Source organism: Mastacembelus armatus, chromosome 2 (genome assembly GCF_900324485.2).
Source record: "Mastacembelus armatus chromosome 2, fMasArm1.2, whole genome shotgun sequence".
Classification (NCBI taxonomy): Eukaryota; Metazoa; Chordata; class Actinopteri; order Synbranchiformes; family Mastacembelidae; genus Mastacembelus; species Mastacembelus armatus.
This window is the reverse complement of record NC_046634.1, coordinates 112,393-132,968: the sequence shown is the minus strand read 5'-3', so window position 1 is coordinate 132,968 and position 20,576 is coordinate 112,393. Positions and strand designations below refer to the sequence as shown.

Sequence of the window (20,576 nt, the reverse complement as noted above, 5' to 3'; positions counted from 1 at the left end):
AGACCCCCCCCCCCGACATCCTGGTTCCTGGTTAGTTTCACTTTGTGGGAAAGTCGTGGCGCAGCTTGTTTCACCATATTAAGGTAATGTCCGCACATTTTCACAGTTTTCCTCTTTACTTTGCTCTTTTGTCGTGTTGAAACAGCGCAGGAAGAGAGTCGGTATACGGCCTCTGTATGGACTCTCAGTCGTTGTTAGGAGGCGGGGAGGATCCGCTGTCTGAGACACTAAAAGCGGCCTGAGCTCGGCCGGAGCGCCGCTGGAGAACAGGTCAGATATGGTGGACTCAGGGTGGAGTCAGAGACCGACTTGGGCCTCCGTCACTTTTACATGATCGGGTGTTAGATCAACAGGCAGCGGTATTTTTTTTTTTTTTACAGCGCGTTGAAAATCAGTGAATCTTATTCCTGTCACAGAGTCAAGGTCGCTGCAGCTTCATGGAAAAAGCATTTTTAATGATTTCTTATTTTTACTTTTTATTATTTCTCACTGAATTCTTGATTTTTACTTGTATTCACTGGATTTTCATTTACAGAGTTCACCAAGTTCAGAGTTACAGAGTTCATAAATGTCTTGTTTTTCCTGAACCTTTATAGTCTGGCACTAGGCACTAAGGGACACAGTTGTTCTCAAGGATGTCATGAGGAGTATCTGGGAGAAAGGTTTCCTAGGACACCTAGGTGTGAGGAAGGGACAAGTATAAGAGAGCACACTCAGGATGGAGGGTTAACTATCAAATTAGGGTTTTGGATAGTGGTTAGCACTGTTGCCTTAGGTTCGAAACCCAGCAGGGGCCTTTCTGTGTGGAGTTTGCATGTTCTCCATGTGCTGGGGGGGTTTTCTCTGGGTACTCCGGTTTCCTCCCACAGTCCAAAAATATATATGTCAGATTGATTGGTGTAGAGCCCAACTGATATGGGTTTCTTGGGGCTGATGCCGATACCGATATTATGAAGTAAAAAAAATCTGATATCGACATATCAGCCGATATTATTTATGTGTATATTATAGTACAGTACCAGTCAAAAGTTTGGATACACATGCACAGGCAATGGCATTTCAATTCGTGTGTCCAAACCTTTGACTGGTACTGTATATAGAATACAGTATGCATAAACATAAATAGAATATATATATTGTTAGGTAAATTCTTTAACAAATAGACTCAGAGGACGAACTTTGGTAAGATTATATAGAAATTTTACTTGCAAGGAGCAACAGCATGAGGTACAGCATGCGGGTCACTGGCTGCTTGCAGCCCAACACATCAGTTTTCATGGTAACACAAAAAGGGAGGTGATTTCTCACTGGGCCCTTATCAAGGTTAAAAAACAGTAAAATCATAACTATGATTAAACAAACAAACAAGATCACAATCACAAATCTAAGATGATTAGCATGCTAAAATATAACTTGTAGAAGTGAGAAATAAATGTCATAACTTTCTGTCTTTATGGACAAACAGTCATCACATCACTTTCTGTAGGAATTTTCAATATGGATCCAAGGTGGATCAGGTCACAGGAGGGTAAACATTTTAATTTCTCTAACACATATATATACAGTGGGTACGGAAAGTATTCAGACCCCTTTAAATTTTTAAGTCTTTGTGTCATTGCAGCCATTTGCCAAAATCAAAAAAGTTCATTTTATTTCTCATTAATGTACACTCAGCACCCCATCTTGACAGAAAAAAACAGATATGTAGAAATTTTTGCAAATTTATTAAAAAAGAAAAACTGAACTATCACATGGTCATAAGTATTCAGACCCTGTGCTCAGTATTGAGTAGAAGCACCCTTTTGAGCTAGTACAGCCATGAGACTTCTTGGGAATGATGCAACAAGTGTTTCACACCTGGATTTGGGGATCCTCTGCCATTCTTCCTTGCAGATCCTCTCCAGTTCTGTCAGGTTGGATGGTTAACGTTGGTGGACAGCCATTTTCAGGTCTCTCCAGAGATGCTCAATTGGGTTTAGGTCAGGGCTCTGGCTGGGCCAGTCAAGAACGGTCACAGAGTTGTTCCGAAGACACTCCTTTGTTATTTTAGCTGTGTGCTTAGGGTCATTGTCCTGTTGAAAGGCGAACCTTCGGCCCAGTCTGAGGTCCTGAGCACTCGGGAAGACGTTTTCTTCCAGGATATCGCTGTACTTGGCCGCATTCATCTTTCCTTCAATTGCAACCAATCATCCTGTCCCTGCAGCTGAAAAACACCCCCACAACATGATGCTCCCACCACCATGTTTCACTGTAGGGATTGTATTGGGCAGGTGATGAGCAGTGCCTGGTTTTCTCCACACATCCCTCTTAGAATTAACGCCAAAAAGTTCAATCTTGGTCTCATCAGACCAGAGAATCTTATTTCTCATAGTCTGGGAGTCCTTCATGTGTTTTTTGGCAAACTCTATGTGGGCTTTCATGTGTCTTGCACTGAGGAGAGGCTTCCATCGGGCCACTCTGCCATAAAGCCCCGACTGGTGGAGGGCTGCAGTGATAGTTGACTTTGTGGAACTTTCTCCCATCTCCCTACTGCATCTCTGGAGCTCAGCCACAGTGATCTTTGGGTTCTTCTTTACCTCTCTCACCAAGGCTCTTCTCCCACGATTGCTCAGTTTGGCTGGACGGCCAGGTCTAGGAAGAGTTCTGGTTGTCCCAAACTTTTTCCATTTGAGGATTATGGAGGCCACTGTGCTCTTAGGAACCTTGAGTGCTGCAGAAATTCTTTTGTAACCTTGGCCAGATCTGTGCCTTGCCACAATTCTGTCTCTGAGCTCCTTGGGCAGTTCCTTCGACCTCATGATTCTCATTTGCTCTGACATGCACTGTGAGCTGTAAGGTCTTATATAGACAGGTGTGTGCCTTTCCTAATCAAGTCCAGTCAGTTTAATTAAACACAGCTGGACTCCAATGAAGGAGCAGAACCATCTCAAGGAGGATCAGAAGAAATGGACAGCATGTGAGTTAAATATGTCACTGCAAAGGGTCTGAATACTTATGACCATGTGATAGTTCAGTTTTTCTTTTTTAATAAATTTGCAAAAATTTCTACATTTCTGTTTTTTTCTGTCAAGATGGGGTGCTGAGTGTACATTAAAGAGAAATAAAATGAACTTTTTTGATTTTGGCAAATGGCTGCAATGACACAAAGACTGAAAAATTTAAAGGGGTCTGAATACTTTCCGTACCCACTGTATATATATTATATATATATATATATATATATATATATATAAAAAATTTCCCGTCTCACCCCTATGGGTGGTGTGTGTCTTCCTCAATCTCGGGTCCTCTACCAGAGGCCTGGGAGTTTGAGGGTTCTTCGCAGTATCTTAGCTGTTCCTAGCACTGCGCTCTTCTGGACTGAGATCTCTGATGTTGTTCCTGGGATCTGTTGGAGCCACTCTCCCAGTTTGGGGGTCACAGCCCCGAGGGTGCCGATTACCACGGGGACCACTGTTGCCTTCACCTTCCACATCTTTTCTAGCTCTTCTTTAAGCCCTTGGTATTTCTCCAGCTTCTCATGTTCCTTCTTTCTGATGTTGCTGTCACTTGGGATCGCTACATCTACCACTATGGCCTTCTTCTGCTGTTTGTCCACCACTACTATGTCCGGTTGGTTAGCCATCACCTGTTTGTCGGTCTGTATCTGGAAGTCCCACAGGATCTTAGCTCGGTCATTCTCCACCACCTTTGGAGGTGTGTCCCATTTTGACCTTGGGACCTCCAGCCCATACTCGGCACAGATGTTCCTGTACACTATGCCGGCCACTTGGTTATGGCGTTCCATGTACGCTCTGCCTGCTAGCATCTTACAACCTGCTGTTATGTGCTGGATTGTCTCAGGGGCATCTTTGCACAGCCTGCACCTGGGGTCCTGCCTGGTGTGGTAGACCCTGGCCTCTATCGATCTTGTGCTCAGGGCCTGTTCTTGTGCCGCTACGATCAGTGCCTCTGTGCTGTCTTTCAGTCCAGCTTTTTCCAGCCACCGGTAGGACTTTTCGATATCAGCCACTTCTTGTATCTGTCGGTGGTACATGCCGTGCAGGGGTTTGTCCTGCCATGATGGTTCTTGCTCCTCTTCCTCTGCATCGGGCTTCTGTTGCCTGAGATATTCACTAAGTATTCCATCGCTCGGGGCCATCTTCCTGATGTACTCATGGATCTTGGTTGTTTCATCTTGGATGGTGGCTCTGACGCTCACCAGTCCCGGCCTCCTTCCTTCCTCTTAGTGTACAGTCTCAGGATGCTGGATTTGGGGTGAAGTCCTCCATGCATTGTGAAGAGCTTCCTTGTCTTGACATCAGTGGCTTCTATGTCCTCTTTTGGCCAGCTTATTATGCCAGCGGGGTATCTGATGACCGGCAGGGCGTAGGTGTTGATGGCTTGGACCTTGTTCTTCCCATTTAGCTGACTTCTTAGGACTTGCCTTACTCTCTGTAGGTATTTGGCTGTGGCTGCTTTCCTTGCGGCTTCTTCCTGGTTCCCATGTGCCTGTGGGATTCCAAGGTACTTGTAGCTGCCCTCAACATCCGCTATGCTGCCTTCTGGGAGTTCAACTCCTTCAGTCCTGACAACCTTCCCTCTCTTCGTTATCATTCGACCACACTTGTCCAGTCCGAATGACATTCCAATGTCGTTGCTGTATATCCTGGTGGTGTGGATCAGTGAGTCGATGTCTCGCTCAGTCCTGGCATACAGCTTGATGTCATCCATGTACAGGAGGTGGCTGATGGTTGCCCCATTTTGCAGTCGGTATCCGAAGCCAGTCGTAGTGATGATCTGGCTGAGGGGGTTCAGGCCTATGCAGAACAGCAGCGGGGACAGAGCATCTCCTTGGTAGATGCCGCACTTGATGGAGACTTGTGCTATCGGCTTGAGGTTGGCTACTAGGGTTGTTTTCCACAGTCCCATTGAGTTCCTTATGAAGGTTCTTAGGGTCCTATTGATGTTGTACAGTTCCAGGCATTCCAGGATCCATGTGTGAGGCATTGAGTCGTAGGCTTTCTTGTAGTCAATCCACAGGTTGCACAGGTTGGTCTGCCTGGTCTTACAGTCTCGAGCGACCGCTTGATCCACCAGTAGTTGGTGTTTTGCTCCCCTGGTGTCCTTACCCATTTCTTTCTGGGCCCCGCTCATGTATTGAGCCATGTGCCTACTCATCTTAGCCGCTATGATGCCCGACAGGAGCTTCCATGTTGTGCAGAGGCAGGTTATCGGACGGTAGTTGGATGGGACTGCTCCCTTTTGGGGGTTCTTCAGGATCAGGACTGTCCTGCCTTCAGTTAGCCACACTGGGTGGGTCCCATCCATTAGCAGCTGGTTCATTTGAGCTGCCAGGCGCTCATGGAGGGCAGTTAGCTTCTTTAGCCAGTAGGTGTGGATCATGTCAGGCCCCGGTGCTGTCCAGCTCTTCATGTTTGAGACCAAGTCTCAAAGTCTCCAGCCTTGGTGGCTCGGCCCTCGTGTTACTGCCCTCCCACTGAGAGTACACCTTGGATGGTTCGGTGGAGAACATCCTGTTTATTCTCCGTGCTTCTATTTCTCTGGTGTACCTCTTCAGGCGTGTGGCCAGGGCTGTGAGTCGTTGTTTGGCAGTCTCCAGGGCCTCAGGTATGGACAGCCTGCTGTATTTCTTACCCAACTTCATCCCCCTTCTCTGCAGTTCTGACAGTTGGCTGACGTCTCTCCGTGTTGCCCTTATTTTTGCCTCTAACCTCCTTCTCCATGGTGGCTCCATATATATATATATATATATATATATATATGTGTGTGTGTGTGTGTGTGCATTTGTCTCTATGTGGCCCTGTGATGGACTGGTGACCTGTCCAGGGTGTACCCCTGCCTTTCACCCAAAGAGAGCTGGGATAGGCTCCAGCAGATCCCTGTGACCCTGGTTGGGAATAAGCAGGTCTAGATAATGGATGGATGTACTTTGTAGTAGAATTGGGTAATTTTTCACTCTTAAGTTGGCCATAACTTGGGCAAACTCACTACCCTTTCATTATGTTCGGGATGAAAACATCCACTAAAATAAACTGCTGTAAACATATATCAGATATATTTTTTTTCACATTTTTTTTACATAAATCTGTTTATCAACTTCAGTTCTGATCAAAACTATTAAATGTTAAAAAAAAAAATCCAGGGTTTAAAAAAAAAAGTTAAAGGGTTGTTTTTGCCACAACACTCCATCTAGTGGCCTGACAGTAGAAGGTTGTAGGTCAGAGCCGAGCAGCTGCTGATGGTTTTAAAGGAGAAATGCTATAAAGCAGCATCTGAATGATTTGTGTCTTCTCTCCAGGTGAAGGGACAAAGTGTGTGTGAGCTGATGTGGATTCAGCAGCATGGATCAGTGTGAGGACAGACAGGAGGGAGTCCGTCCCTCTAAACCCAGTCTGTGTGGGGACCATGAGAGCCACACCAAAGCTCAGAGGTGAGACAAGGATCTGTGAGACTCTAGGACTCTTCTCCATGTCAGAACTTATGTGTTGCTTAAAAGACTGAAAATATTCTTCGTCAGTTTTTATCCAACATGCACATTTATCACCTCTGTCTTTGTTTCAGGATCCACCAGAAGAGACCACACACTCCTGGATCTGGACCTGACCCCAGCTGTGTGTCCGTGATGAGCGATGAATCCATAGAACCTCCTCTGCAATTCAGACAATCTGCTGATGGAAGGTAACGATTTAAAATTGACCAAAGGTTGTTCCAGACAGACAAAATGTTAGTTTGTGTGTTAATTAAAAGACTGAACATATTGTCATCAGTTTTTATCCATCATGCACATTTATCAGCTCTTGTCTTTGTTTCAGGATCCAGCATAAGAGACCAGACTTTCCTGGACCTGGATCCAGCTGTGTGTCCATGATGAGTGATGAATCCATGGAGCCTCCTCTGCAATTCAGACAATCTGCTTATGGAAGGTCTTCGTCTTTTCCTTTTGGCTGCTCCCTTCAGGGGTCGCCACAGCGAATCATCTGCTTCTATTTAACCCTATCCTCTGTATCCTCCTCACCCACACCAACTATCCTCATGTCTTCCTTCACTACATACCTACTTACATACATACTACATACATACAGTACATGCTGATGGAAGGTAAGGATTTAAAATTGACCAAAGATTGGTTCAGCCAGACACGTCTGAGATCCAAAGTGTTTCTGTCATAAATGTCATCAGGACAGAAATCATGTGAAGAATGAATTAAGCAGCTGAGAGAGAAGTTCCAGTTCTGTTTGTTCTGATCTTTCATACTGGGAGCTGCCCAGTACAACCAGTCTGACACAAGCAGACACTGGCTGTAGGTGTCTTGTTCCAGGACTCTGCAGCAGTGTTCAGTGAGGGAGGGAGAGATCTATGTTGGAGCTGTTGGGACTGAACCAAACAAATAGCTGCAGATTGAGCTGCTGATTCTCAGTGGGATCAGCAGGACTAGTAAAGTTTTACCACTACAGGGACTCATCTGATTCACTGTTCACATCCAAATCTCACATCCTGGACCTTTACCTTGTGTTGGTCTCTGTGTGGACAGACATCATGTAAGCTCATTCTTCATGATTCTTCCACAGAGTGGACCAGGAGAGCTCAGAGGTTCCCAGTGCTCAGTCTGCCCAGCAGCATCGAACACAGCCGGACTCCATATTTATGGTCTGTACATGTCATGTACATTCTTAGACCAGGGCCCAACATGGACCTGATGTTTAGGGGCCATCATTTTAGTTGGTATTCATACAGTTCTCTGTTCCAGCTGCTGGAGAACCACATTGTCACTTATGTGAAGAACGAGCTGAAGAAGATGCAGAAGGTTCTGACTTCAGGTTCCCCAGAGAGTCAGAGGGAGGATGAGGAGGTGTTGGACGGTCAGGATGAAGAGCAGAGGAGGAGCAGCAGAGAAGCATTTCTGAAGATCACACTGAACTTCCTGAGGGGAATGAAGCAGGAGCAGCTGGCCGACTGTCTGCAGAGCAGTAAGAGGATTTCTATAAAGGTTCAACATGATGGATAAAGGCCATATGTGACATTTCCAAAGTGATGGAGATGTTTCTCTGTGGGGAATCAATCTGTATCTTCATTCTTTAAGGAAATGTTTCTTTGCCTGTTCTTTCAGAATCTCCTTCCATGTGTCGAAGTCAACTCAAATCCAACCTGCAGAAGAAGTTCCAGTGTGTGTTTGAGGGTGTCGCTAAAACAGGAAGCCCAACACTCCTGAACCAGATCTACACAGAGCTTTACATCACAGAGGGAGGGGCTGCAGAGGTCAATAAGGAGCATGAGGTCAGACAGATTGATCCAGCATCCAGGAAACTAGACAGACCAGAAATAACTATCAGACAGGAAGACATCTTTAAAGCCTCACCTGGAAGACATGGACCAATCAGAACAGTAATGACAAAGGGAGTGGCTGGCATTGGGAAAACTTTCTTAACACAGAAGTTCACTCTGGACTGGGCTGAAGACAAAACCAACCAGGACATCCAGTTTACATTTCCCTTCACTTTCAGAGAGCTGAATGTGCTGAAAGAGAAAAAGTTCAGCTTGGTGGAACTGGTTCATCACTTCTTCACTGAAACCAAAGGAATCTGCAGGTTTGAAGACTTCCAGGTTCTCTTCATCTTTGACGGTCTGGATGAGTGTCGCCTTCCTCTGGACTTCCACAACACTATGGTCCTGACTGATGCTACAGGGTCCAACTCAGTGGATGTGCTGCTGACAAACCTCATCAGAGGGAAACTGCTTCCCTCCGCTCGCCTCTGGATAACCACACGACCTGCAGCAGCCAATCAGATCCCTCCTGAGTGTGTCGACATGGTGACAGAGGTTAGAGGGTTCACTGACCCACAGAAGGAGCAGTACTTCAGGAAGCGGTTCACAGATAAGGAGAAGGCCAGTACAATTATCTCCCACATCAAGACCTCACGAAGCCTCCACATCATGTGCCACATCCCGGTCTTCTGCTGGATCACTGCTACAGTTCTGGAGGATCTGTTGGAAACTGAAGAGACAGAACAGCTGCCGAAGACCCTGACTGAGATGTATATCCACTTTTTGGTGGTTCAGACCAAAGTGAAGAACATCAAATATGATGGAAGAACTGGGACAGATCCACACTGGAGTCCAGAAAACAGGAAGATGATTGAGTGTCTGGGAAAACTGGCTTTTGAGCAGCTGCAGAAAGGCAATGTGATTTTCTATGAATCCGACCTGACAGAGTGTGGCATCGATCTCAAAGCAGCCTCAGTTTACTCAGGAGTGTTCACACAGATCTTTATACAGGAGAAAGGACTGTACCAGGACCAGGTTTTCTGCTTCATCCATCTGAGTGTTCAGGAGTTTCTGGCTGCTCTTCATGTCCATGTGACCTTCATCAACTCTGGAGTCAATCTGCTGTCAGAGGAACTAACAACCTCTCAGACGTCTGAAACAACAAGAGACCAACCTGCAGAGAAACTCCTCTACCAGAGTGCTGTGGACAAGGCCTTACAGAGTTCAAATGGACACCTGGACCTGTTCCTGCGCTTCCTCCTGGGCCTTTCACTCCAGAACAATCAGAGTCTCCTACATGGCCTGATGACACACACAGGAAGTGGCTCTCAGACCAATCAGGAAACAGTCCAGTATATCAAAACCAAATTAAGTGAGAATCTGTCTCCAGAGAGAAGCATCAACCTGTTCCACTGTCTGAATGAACTGAAGGATCGTTCTCTAGTGGAGGAGATCCAACAGTTCCTGAGATCAGGAAAACGCTCCAAGGAAGAACTGTCTCCTGCTCATTTGTCAGCTCTGGTCTTCATCTTACTGTCATCAGAACAAGACCTGGATGTGTTTGACCTGAAGAAATACTCTGCTTCAGAGGAGGCTCTTCTGAGGCTGCTGCCAGTGGTCAGTCTCTCCAAGAAAGTTCTGTAAGTGTGTAGACAGTTGAATTCATTCATCGTTACAAAAAGACCCTGAGATGGCCTGAGAAAGAGAACTAAATCCAGATTTGCCTTTTCTCTGTTATTTCCTCTGCAGGCTGAGCGGCTGTAACCTGTCAGAGAGAAGCTGTGAAGCTCTGGCCTCAGTTCTCAGCTCCCAGTCCTCCACTCTGAGAGAGCTGGACCTGAGTAACAATGACCTGCAGGACTCAGGAGTGAAGCTGGTCTCTGATGGACTCAGGAGCCCACACTGTAAATTGCAGAGTCTCAGGTCAGGATACAATTTGTCACATGACCTTTTACTAAACTTTAGTAGAACTTTATAAACTTTTCCATCATTTTGTTTGTCACTGAATTATCAAATATCACAGATGATTTTGAACTTATATTATCAAATTAACACAAAAACAACAAAGAAAAACAGTTGCTTGACCAGAGTCATTGCTGACAGTTTCATCTTGTATGTGACTTCAGACAGGAGCATCATCCAAGGATCTTCCATGTGTGTTGTTTTGTGTTTCACAGGCTGTCAGGCTGTCTGGTCACAAAGAAAGGCTTTGCCTCTCTGGCCTCGGCTCTGACCTACAACCCCTCCCATCTGAGAGAGCTGGACCTGAGCTACAACCATCCAGGAGAGTCAGGACTGAAGTTCCTGTCTGCTGAAGTGAAGGGTCCACACAGGAGACTGGACAATCTCAGGTATGGAAAGGTCTGCTGCTAACAGTGATAAAGAATATTGTGTTTATGGATCAAATGTCCTAGTGGAAGCATGTAAACAGAAAACTATAAGGGGCCAAGGTTAAAGCCTTGGGGAATACCAAGACTGGGCACTCTCAGATATGGAGAGGTCTGACAAACATCATAAACATCTACAAGCATCTTCTCTGTCCTTTGGCTTCATGTTGGATTTGAATCTTATATGAACAATAGCACATGTAGTAAACACTGGTTTGTGCTGACCTGACCTCCCTCGGCCTTTCAGTGTGGAGCCTGGTGGAGTCCAATGGTTGAGACCAGGTCTGAAGAAATGTAAGTGTGTTTTTAATGAGGTTCATGACAACACAGCAGCTCACACTCAACCGGGTGACAGATGAGTAACTGCAGCTGTTCTCTCCATCAGATTCCTGTGAACTCACAATCGACCCAAACACAGTGAGCGGAAAACTACGACTGTCTGACAACAACAGGAAGGCGACTCATGTGGAGGAGGTTCAGTCATATCCCGATGATCCACACAGATTTGACCCATGGCCTCAGCTGCTGTGTAGTAATGGTCTGACTGGTCGCTGTTATTGGGAGATGGAGTGGGAAGGAGTAGTTGATTTATCAGTGAGTTACAGAGGAATCAGGAGAAAAGGAGCCAGTGACGACTGTGAGTTTGGAATGAATGATCAGTCCTGGAGTGTGAGGTGCTCTGAGGGTGGTGGTTACTCTGTTTGGCATGATAACGATCAAATATCTGTCTCCCCCTCCTGTTCTTCCTTTGGTAGATTTGCAATGTACTTGGACTGGCCTTCTGGCATTCTGTCCTTCTACACAGTCTCCTCTGACACACTGATCCACATCCACACCTTCAACACCACATTCACTGAGCCTCTGTATCCTGGGTTTGCAGCCTGGTTTACTGGAACCTCAGTGTCTCTGTGCCCAGAGTAGCAGACAGAGTCTCCTCCTGTTACAGAAACTTTCTGACTGTTGCACAGAAAGTTCAGTCTGTCAAAGTTCACTCACGCACGCATCAAAATATTAATTGTAATAATACAATAACTTTAAATAATTGTTTCATATTTCAAGTCAAAAGAAGAAGAAACCAATGTGGGATTTAAAACAACAAATATCAGTTGAACTCAGGTTCCCATTTTGGATATTTTCAGTGTATCCCCTTTTTTAAAATTATGTACGTTGCTTCTCTTGGTTGTTAAATACATGTAATTTTACTACAGATACTTCAAATACGTTTACTTCTAATGTAGATTGAGTATCAGCAGTAGAAACAATCTAGAAGGAGAAGTTGCTCATAAGCAATATTTTCCAAGTACTAGTGGGTGACCCTGAGGTGCTCCTAGGCTAGTTCAGGTGTAATGTCTCTAGAACATATTCTGGATCTGTCCCAGACCTTCATTCCAGGTGTCTTTACCCAGAAAACCTCAAGTGGAAGGTCCTCAGAAGGCAGCCTGATGAGAGACCTGAACCACCTCAGCTGGTTCCTTTCAACATGATGGACCAGTGACTCCACTCTGAGCTCACTCCAGATGTTTTGGACTGCATAAACATCTGTGATGGGCAATATTTGCACACAGTGAGAACTGAAACACAGCTGTATGAGCCCTACACAGTCACCAGCATTGTTCATGGTTTATTTTGCTCAGACTCTAATAAAATGTGAGAAAGAGTGACCACCAGCACCAGCACTAAAGCTGACACTTACACACATGGACAAAATTGTTGGTATGATTTCATTAAAGAAAAAAAAACCCCAAATGGTTACTGAAATAACTTGAAACTAACAAAAAAAATAAAGTAATGAAAAAGTAATAATAAAATTATTTATTTTTACTGTGAACAGGTGCTGACGTCTTATTGAGATTGCCTCAAAAGGTTGTGCAACAAAATATTAAGTTAAGGCTACCATAATTTTTGTTCCAGCCCCGTTTCATTACATTGTTTTTCTTTTTAAATAATAAAAAAAAAAAACCAACAAACCAAAATTCAAAAGCAATGTCAGTCGGTTTTCAATTGTTAATTTACAGTAAATTTTTACTGTTTATTACTTTTGTTACATGTAATAAAAACATCCATTGGAAAAGTTTTCATCTTTTTCTGTACATTATTACGGTGGCCGAGAAGGGCAAACGTGCTGCAAAACAAAAACGCTGCAAAAGAGAAACGCTGCAAAACAGAAACGCTGCAAAACAGCTATTGGTCTTTTGCAGCGTTTTTGTTTTGCAGCGTTTCTGTTTTGCAGCGTTTCTGTTTTGCAGCGTTTCTCTTTTGCAGCGTTTCTGTTTTGCAGCGTTTCTCTTTTGCAGCGTTTCTCTTTTGCAGCGTTTCTCTTTTGCAGCGTTTCTGTTTTGCAGCGTTTCTGTTTTGCAGCGTTTCTGTTTTGCAGCGTTTCTGTTTTGCAGCGCGTTTGCCCTTGTCGGCCACCGTACATTATGGATGATTATGGAATTACACATCTTTAAACTCATGTTTGCATTATTCTACAATTAAACATAAAACATAGAAATACAACTTCATTTGTTTTTTATTTTTGTGTGTAACAAACATCTAAACACCTCTGACATCAGCTGTACGCAAACTGCATTTGGAAATATAAAAAGATACAATTAATCGGCCAATCACATTCAGCTGTTTGAGTTTGATGTGGACCTCTGTCACTTACATTACATCTTGTCTGGCTTTGACCACAGAACTTCATGTGGACACAAACATGGTTGTTTACAGCTTTTTCTCAGCAAACAACACAAACGCATTAGTTTATTTTTCCTGAATGTACTTGGCCTAATATCGTACACAGTGAGCATGTTCTGGCCACTGCAGTATCTCTGCAGCATGACCCTGGGAACTCAGCCGGCCCTCCAAGCCTGTCCCACTTTGTCTCCACATTACATCAAAGTTGACAATGAGCAGCTTTCTGTTATAAACAATGATAGAACTGAATTCACAAACAAGGCAGCAGACTAAGCTGTCCTGAATTTCTGGATCCAATATTTCCCATAATGCAAGCTCCTTCATTCCTATTCAGTCAGGGCCCATGTCTCTGAAACCCATTTTGCTCTGGTCTGTAACACAGGCTTAAGGTAAGCATGTCCCAGGTAAAATGATCTTTATGAAATGAAACCTGATTGTTGTTCTGCTGCTTTTCTCTGGAGCTGCTGGGCACTGGTGCATCCTGTTACTTCAAAGGTCAAAGTTCAGCCAGTCAGTTTGCATGAGGTAAGAGGCAGTGCCATGACCAAATGTGGGTGGGACTGTGGCACTGAGGCCTGTTCACAGCAGCAGTTGTTTAAAAAGAAAACTTCCTGGTGAATCAGTTGTACCCTGATCAAGTTTCTGGTTCACTTATACTCTTATCACTGTCTGAGGGTGGGAAGACTGTGGTCGATAAGAAATGAATCTGGGCAGTGTTCCCACATGTCCCTGCCTTTTTTTGTTCCTGTAGGAGCTGTCAGCAGCTGCAACAGGAACAAAACTGCAACTATAACAGTAAAAAGGTAGAGGAGCTGCTGGGTTCAGGTCACATATTTAAACCATTACTACATAAAAAATTAGTTTTTTAAAGTGGCTCCAGTCGGACCAAGTTTTAGTCTAAACTACATAATTACTCAAACTTGTCCAATGTATTTTGTGTCATTTACAAAACAAGTGAAGGCAGCATTGATAGCTGGGACAACATCACATAACAAGGCACCTCAACTCCATAAAACTTATGCTCATCACTTGCATATTGTTTATTTCTTAATTTACTTGCCATAATTGTCAGGATCCTGGTTTCTGGACTTGATGCCCCAGACTTTTATTTTTCTTTCTTCTTCTCCCACTGATGTACTGATTACATAGTTTAGCTGCTAAACTTTCCACTGTCAGACTCAATGAAACATTTTAACGCACCCTGCTGGTCCCAACACTGTACCCTCACTTCTGCTGGTCACTAAAGTCCTGGGGGCGACAGAGTCCAGATACTGCAGATGTGAACTTCGATTAACCCTTAAATCAGCCATATTCTCACAGAGAATAATAAACTTATGCCAAAAGGAGGAATAAAGTACAATTCGGCTTAAATAAAATAACACATAATTAGCTCGCCGCACATTTACATAGTCATGTGTCCTTCCCATGGACTTGGTTGGCAAAGCAATTAACACAATTAAAACAAAACAAAAAAAAAATGCATACCTCATTGGCCGCATTAACTCAAGAGGAATAAACCTGAGGCAATATATGGCTTCCACCCTCTAGAATTTGCATGTTTACAGGTCTTGTACAAGGGTCACCAACCCCGGTCCTCAAGGCCCCATGTCTTGCTGGTTTTCCAACTATTTCTGCCCTTCCAGTTTCTGATTGGCTGAACACACCTGATCCATGTAATCAGTAATGGACAAGCAGGACAGGGGGCTTCAAGGACCAGGGTTGGTGACCCCTGTTCTACAGCAGCTTGTGTGGCTCCGTTAGGTGTAGTGCACCAGTATAACAACACCAATAGCAACAATATTTAAAATGTACTTCTTATTTATTAACAGAAAAACATTACTATTTCATCAAATTATTATTTTAAATGTTTTATCTATTCTTTACCTTTTTTGACTGAAACTATATTATGAACTGAAAATATGAGAATTGGCTTTAAGGGAAATATCCAACAGAGTTTTAAAGGATCACACAGTATTTCTCTAAAAGTTCAGAATGAAGCAGTAATGTCAGGGATCAAAATTCTGTGCAAACAGAAATCTAAGGTATTAATACAAATCTACTACAGTAGCTCTCAAATCATCTGTAAGACCTCAGTTATGTTTAGACTGCTTCTCTCCCATAGATCTCTCTGAATTCACATCAGTAGTTGCTTCATCGAAATCATCAACGTGTCTCTTAGACCCCATCCCAACTAGGCTGCTTAAAGACACTCTGCCATTAATTAACTCATCTTTATTAGACTTGGTAAATTTATCTCTAGTATCAAGCTACGTACCACAGGCCTTTAAGACTGCAGTAATCAAACCCTTACTCAAAAAGCCTAGTCTTGATCCAGGAGTCTTGGCTAATTATAGACCAATATCCAACCTGCCATTTATTTCTAAAATCCTAGAAAAAGCTGTTGCTAAGCAGCTATCAGACCACTTACACAGGAATGAACTATTTGAAGATTTTCAATCAGGATTTAGAGCACATCATAGTACAGAAACAGCACTGTTAAAAGTTACCAACGATCTTCTCTTAGCCTCAGATAATGGACTTGTTTCTATACTTGTCCTCTGAGACCTTAGTGCTGGATTTGACACTATTGACCACAACGTCTTATTACAGAGACTGGAGCATGTGACTGGTATCAGAGGAACAGCATTAAAATGGTTCCAATACTATTTATCGGACAGATTCCAGGTTGTTCATGTCCATGATGAACCTTCCACATGCACAAAAGTTAGTTATGGAGTTCCGCAAGGCTTTGTGCTAGGACCTATTCTGTTCACCCTGTACATACTTCCTCTAGGCAATGTCATTAAAAAGCACTCTATTAATTACCACTGCTATGCAGATGACACTCAGCTGTATCTATCTATGAAACCTGTTAACGCAAACCAGTTAACCAGAGCATGTCAAGGCCTGGATGACCAGTAACTTTCTACTTTTAAATTCAGAGAAAACAGAAGTTTTCTCTGAAAACATCACAGCTGATGTTTCAACACCGACAAGATGGCGACCAACACAACCAGCGAGGCACCTACAACGCCACCAACACCAAGAACAACAACAACAACAACGCCAACACTACCTGACAATACCAACTCGGACAATGCCAATCTACTACTCCGTCTAGCAAACAATGAAATCACCAAATTAAAGCAAGAAATACGTCGCCTCTCTCACGATCTCCAACAGAAAGACTCCATACTGACTAGCTTCAGGGACATTGCCCTCGAGCAGTCGAGGAAGATCTCCACACTCACCTTCACTCTCCAGGACACTGCCCCATGGGATCCGTCAACCTGTCCACGACCCTCCTCCTCTTCTACACCATGTCTTCGGTCCTCCTGGACCGAGATTGCGGTCCGTGGGCGGAAAAAATACCACCACGGGTCTCCGCGTCCCTCCCTAGACCTCTCCAATCGATTTGCACCTCTGTCTTCTGCCACTCCGGACCTACACACTGTCTCATCCGTCAATCACGTACCGGAGCGGAACGATCCGGTATCCCAACAACACCCGTCACCCGCCAATGTCGTTCGGCGCCGTCACCTGCTCTCGCTCCCCTCTGACGACACCCGCTGCCCCCGCCTTAGTCCAAGTGCTCCTCGCGGAGCCCGTTGCCCCGGCGGAAAACAGTCTCCATCCCGCTCAGCTACTACATCAGTGTGCCGTAGGATCCTTCGCGAGGCCGTGCTCAGGCACACTCACGGGCTCCCTAGCTACGGACCAACCGAACTGCCGCCTCCATCTTCCACCTCAGCACCTGATGTCACCGCCCCGCCTCCCCGCCAGTCAGCAAGACGACACGACTCAAACGGCCAACTACTGGCGTCTTCTCCACGCCCCCTTTTCCCCCCAACCACGTTAATCATCGGAGACTCAATTATAAGGAATGTACGCTTTTTCAACGCCACTACTCACTGTTTCCCTGGAGCTACGACCTCAGACATCTTGGCCATGCTTCCTGGATTACTGCCAACACTTCCGTCTTCCATCATTAGAATGATTGTTCATATTGGAACTTGTGACACGTCACTCCACCAGTCTGAACTAACTAAAAAGGATTTTCTCTCTCTCCTCCACCTCCTAAGCAACTGTGGTAAGACTATTTTCATGTCTGGTACCATCCCCACGTTTGGAAGAGGCTCTGGCCGCTTCAGCAGAATCCTCAGTCTCAACACCTGGCTCAAGTCTGTCTCCCTGTCCTACAATCTCCAATTCATCGACAACTTCAACCTCTTCTGGAACCGACCTGCCTTCTTTGCAGGAGATGGTCTGCATCCTAACCGCCTGGGCTCCCATATACTTTCCACCAACATTCAACATGCAGTTCACTGTACCCCACACGCTAACACTGGACAACCTGTCCATTCTGTCCCACAAGCCTGACTATCTGACTCCATACTACCAATCCCCTCCATCTGGTCATCCTCCCGACCTCAGCCGAGGAAACCAGGTATACGCCTGATCAACCACTCTGTTCTAGCTAACATCCCCAGATACATGGACTCTACACCTTTCCATAACACTCATTTTGGACTACTTAACGTTCGCTCCCTCTCTCAAAAAGCATCCCTCATCTTTGACATTATTCTAAAACACAATCTCGACATCCTGTGCTTAACTGAAACCTGGCAGCAGCCCAACGACTTCACTGAACTTAATCAATCTATTCCTCCTGGTTTCACATATCTCACCCATCCACGCCTCTCGGGACGCGGTGGTGGCCTCGCCATACTGTTCAACCTTAAATACAAAATATCCATCCACCCCACTGTCACCTTTCAGTCCTTTGAAGCTCTCATAGCACGTATTCACGGTCACACACCAACCTTCTTGGCCACTATCTACCGCCCACCAAAACCTAACCCGACCTTCCTGGATGAACTGTCTGACCTCTTAGCTAACCTCATCTCTCTGTCAGCCAACATAATTCTTCTTGGTGATTTTAACATCCACTTCGACAATCCCAACAACACCACAACAAAAGACTTAATTTCCTGTCTGGACAGCTTTGGGCTCCAACAATACATCACCTCCCCAACACATTCTCTAGGCCACACCCTCGACTTAGTCTGCTGCTCTGGCGTCACAGCTCAGTCATGTTCTACCCTCGACACCTACTTCTCCGACCACAAACTAGTCTGCTTTAACTCCAAACTACCTATCTTCAAAACCCACCTCTCCCGCACCATCACCTTCCGTAACTTAAAGAACATCGACCTCCCCTCCTTCACTGCTGCTCTCAACAAACTTTCATGTACTAATTATACACCGTCCCTCTCCAACATGTTATCCAATTTCAACCGTGAGCTACGAAATCTACTCGACACCTTCGCCCCACTCAAAACTAGATCTGTATCCTTTACGCACTCTGCTCCATGGTACACCCCCGAACTCCGCCTCCTCAAAACCCAAGCCCGTCGCCTTGAACGTCTCTTCAAAAAAACAGGTTCATCCACCCACAAGGACTTATACCTAAACCACATACTGAAGTACAAGCAAACCATTACTCAAACAAAATCTGACTTCTATGCCTCTCTTATTGTATCCGCCTCTGGCTCCACGCGTCCCCTGTTCTCCACTGTCAAAAATTTATTGGGCCCTCCCGATACTCCTCTCTTCCCCTCACTCTCCACCACCTTGTGCAATAACTTCCTGGATTTCTTCTCATCAAAAATCGAAAATATACACCAGCAATTTCCCCCCATCTGTGACACTGCGAACTGCCTCCACTGTACCTTACCCTGTCTATCAGTATCCTCCCTGCTTTCGAGTTTTATCATTCCACCCACCACGGTTATCTCTTCCCTGATCCTCAAATCCAAACCCTCAACCTGCAAACTTGACCCCCTACCAACCAACCTCGTCAAGCTCTGTCTCCCCTCTCTCCTTCCTCATGTTACCCACATTATTCACACTTCCCTTCCCTCAGTTCTGGTATCGTACCCCCATCACTCAAGACAGCCATCATCACACCAATCCTAAAAAAACCTGGTCTCGATCCTGCGAACCGTAACAACTTCCGCCCTATCTCCAATCTCCCGTTCCTCTCTAAAATTCTTGAAAAAGTTGTCCACCACCAGGTCCATACCCACCTTGCCGCCAATAGCCTATACGAACACTTTCAATCTGGTTTCCGCCATCTTCACAGCACTGAAACTGCCCTGGTCAAAATCACCAACGACCTCCTAGTAGCCGCAGACTCTGGCCTTGTCTCCATCCTCATCCTCCTTGACCTAACTGCAGCTTTTGACACCATCTCGCACAATATTCTCCTCCATCGCCTTGCTTCCATCGGCATAGCCGGCTCGGTCCTCTCATGGTTCACCTCCTACCTCTCTGACCGCACCCAGTCCGTCCATCTCCAGAACTTCCACTCCCAGCCCTCTACTGTCAGTTGTGGCGTGCCCCAGGGCTCTGTCCTGGGGCCCCTCCTCTTCATTATTTATCTCCTTCCTCTCGGACATATCTTTAGGCAACATAACATCAATTTCCACTGTTATGCAGACGACACCCAGCTCTACCTCTCTGCTGCTCCATCTTCTGCCCTCCCCCCTCCCTCCCTCCTTACCTGCTTACATAATTTCAAATCCTGGTTCACCCATAACTTTTTGAAACTCAACCCCGACAAAACTGAAATTCTCCTCGTGGGCACCAAATCCACCCTTTCTAAAACCAGCACCTTCTCCATTCTAATTGACAACAATACTGTCCTCCCCTCCCCCCAAGTTAAAAGCCTGGGTGTCATCCTAGACAGTACTCTCTCCTTCACTCAGCATATCAATACCACTACCCGGTCGGCCTACTCCCATCTCCGTAACATAAACCGCATCCGTTCTTCACTCACCATCGATAGCACGGCCATACTCGTTAATGCCTTTGTCACCTCTCGTTTGGATTACTGTAACTCACTCCTCACTGGTCTACCTCTCAAATCACTTCATAAACTACAACTTGTCCAGAACTCTGCTGCCCGAATCATCACCAGAACTCCATTCTCACATCATATTACCCCTGTCCTTAAACAACTTCACTGGCTCCCTGTGTCCTTCCGTATAAACTATAAAATCCTCCTTCTCACCTACAAAGCCCTCCACTCTATTGCCCCACCATACATCACTGATCTACTTCATATCTATTCTCCGCCTCGTACTCTCCGCTCCTCCAGTTCCACTCTCCTCTGCACCCCTACAGTGCGCCTGGCCACCATGGGCGCTAGATCCTTCAGCCACACTGCGCCCCGCCTTTGGA

General features: G+C 45.2%; 1 protein-coding gene across 2 annotated transcripts; it reads left to right on the top strand.

The window, feature by feature from the left end:
• The first annotated feature begins 5 nt into the window (after positions 1 to 5).
• LOC113127189 (NLR family CARD domain-containing protein 3-like) lies at positions 6 to 12,371 on the top strand. 2 transcript variants are annotated; one of them, XM_026301559.2, is made up of 11 exons: positions 6 to 83; positions 6,302 to 6,433; positions 6,565 to 6,681; positions 6,816 to 6,926; positions 7,572 to 7,650; positions 7,751 to 7,970; positions 8,111 to 9,905; positions 10,015 to 10,188; positions 10,443 to 10,616; positions 10,900 to 10,946; positions 11,038 to 12,371. In XM_026301559.2, the coding sequence occupies exons 2-11, from the start codon at positions 6,345 to 6,347 to the stop codon at positions 11,571 to 11,573; spliced, it is 3,342 nt and encodes a 1,113-aa protein (XP_026157344.1). In that variant the 5' UTR covers positions 6 to 83; positions 6,302 to 6,344; the 3' UTR covers positions 11,574 to 12,371. The 2 variants fall into 2 exon arrangements, with proteins under 2 accessions (XP_026157344.1, XP_026157345.1); XM_026301560.1 differs by lacking the exon at positions 6,816 to 6,926.
• Positions 12,372 to 20,576: the final 8,205 nt, after the last annotated feature.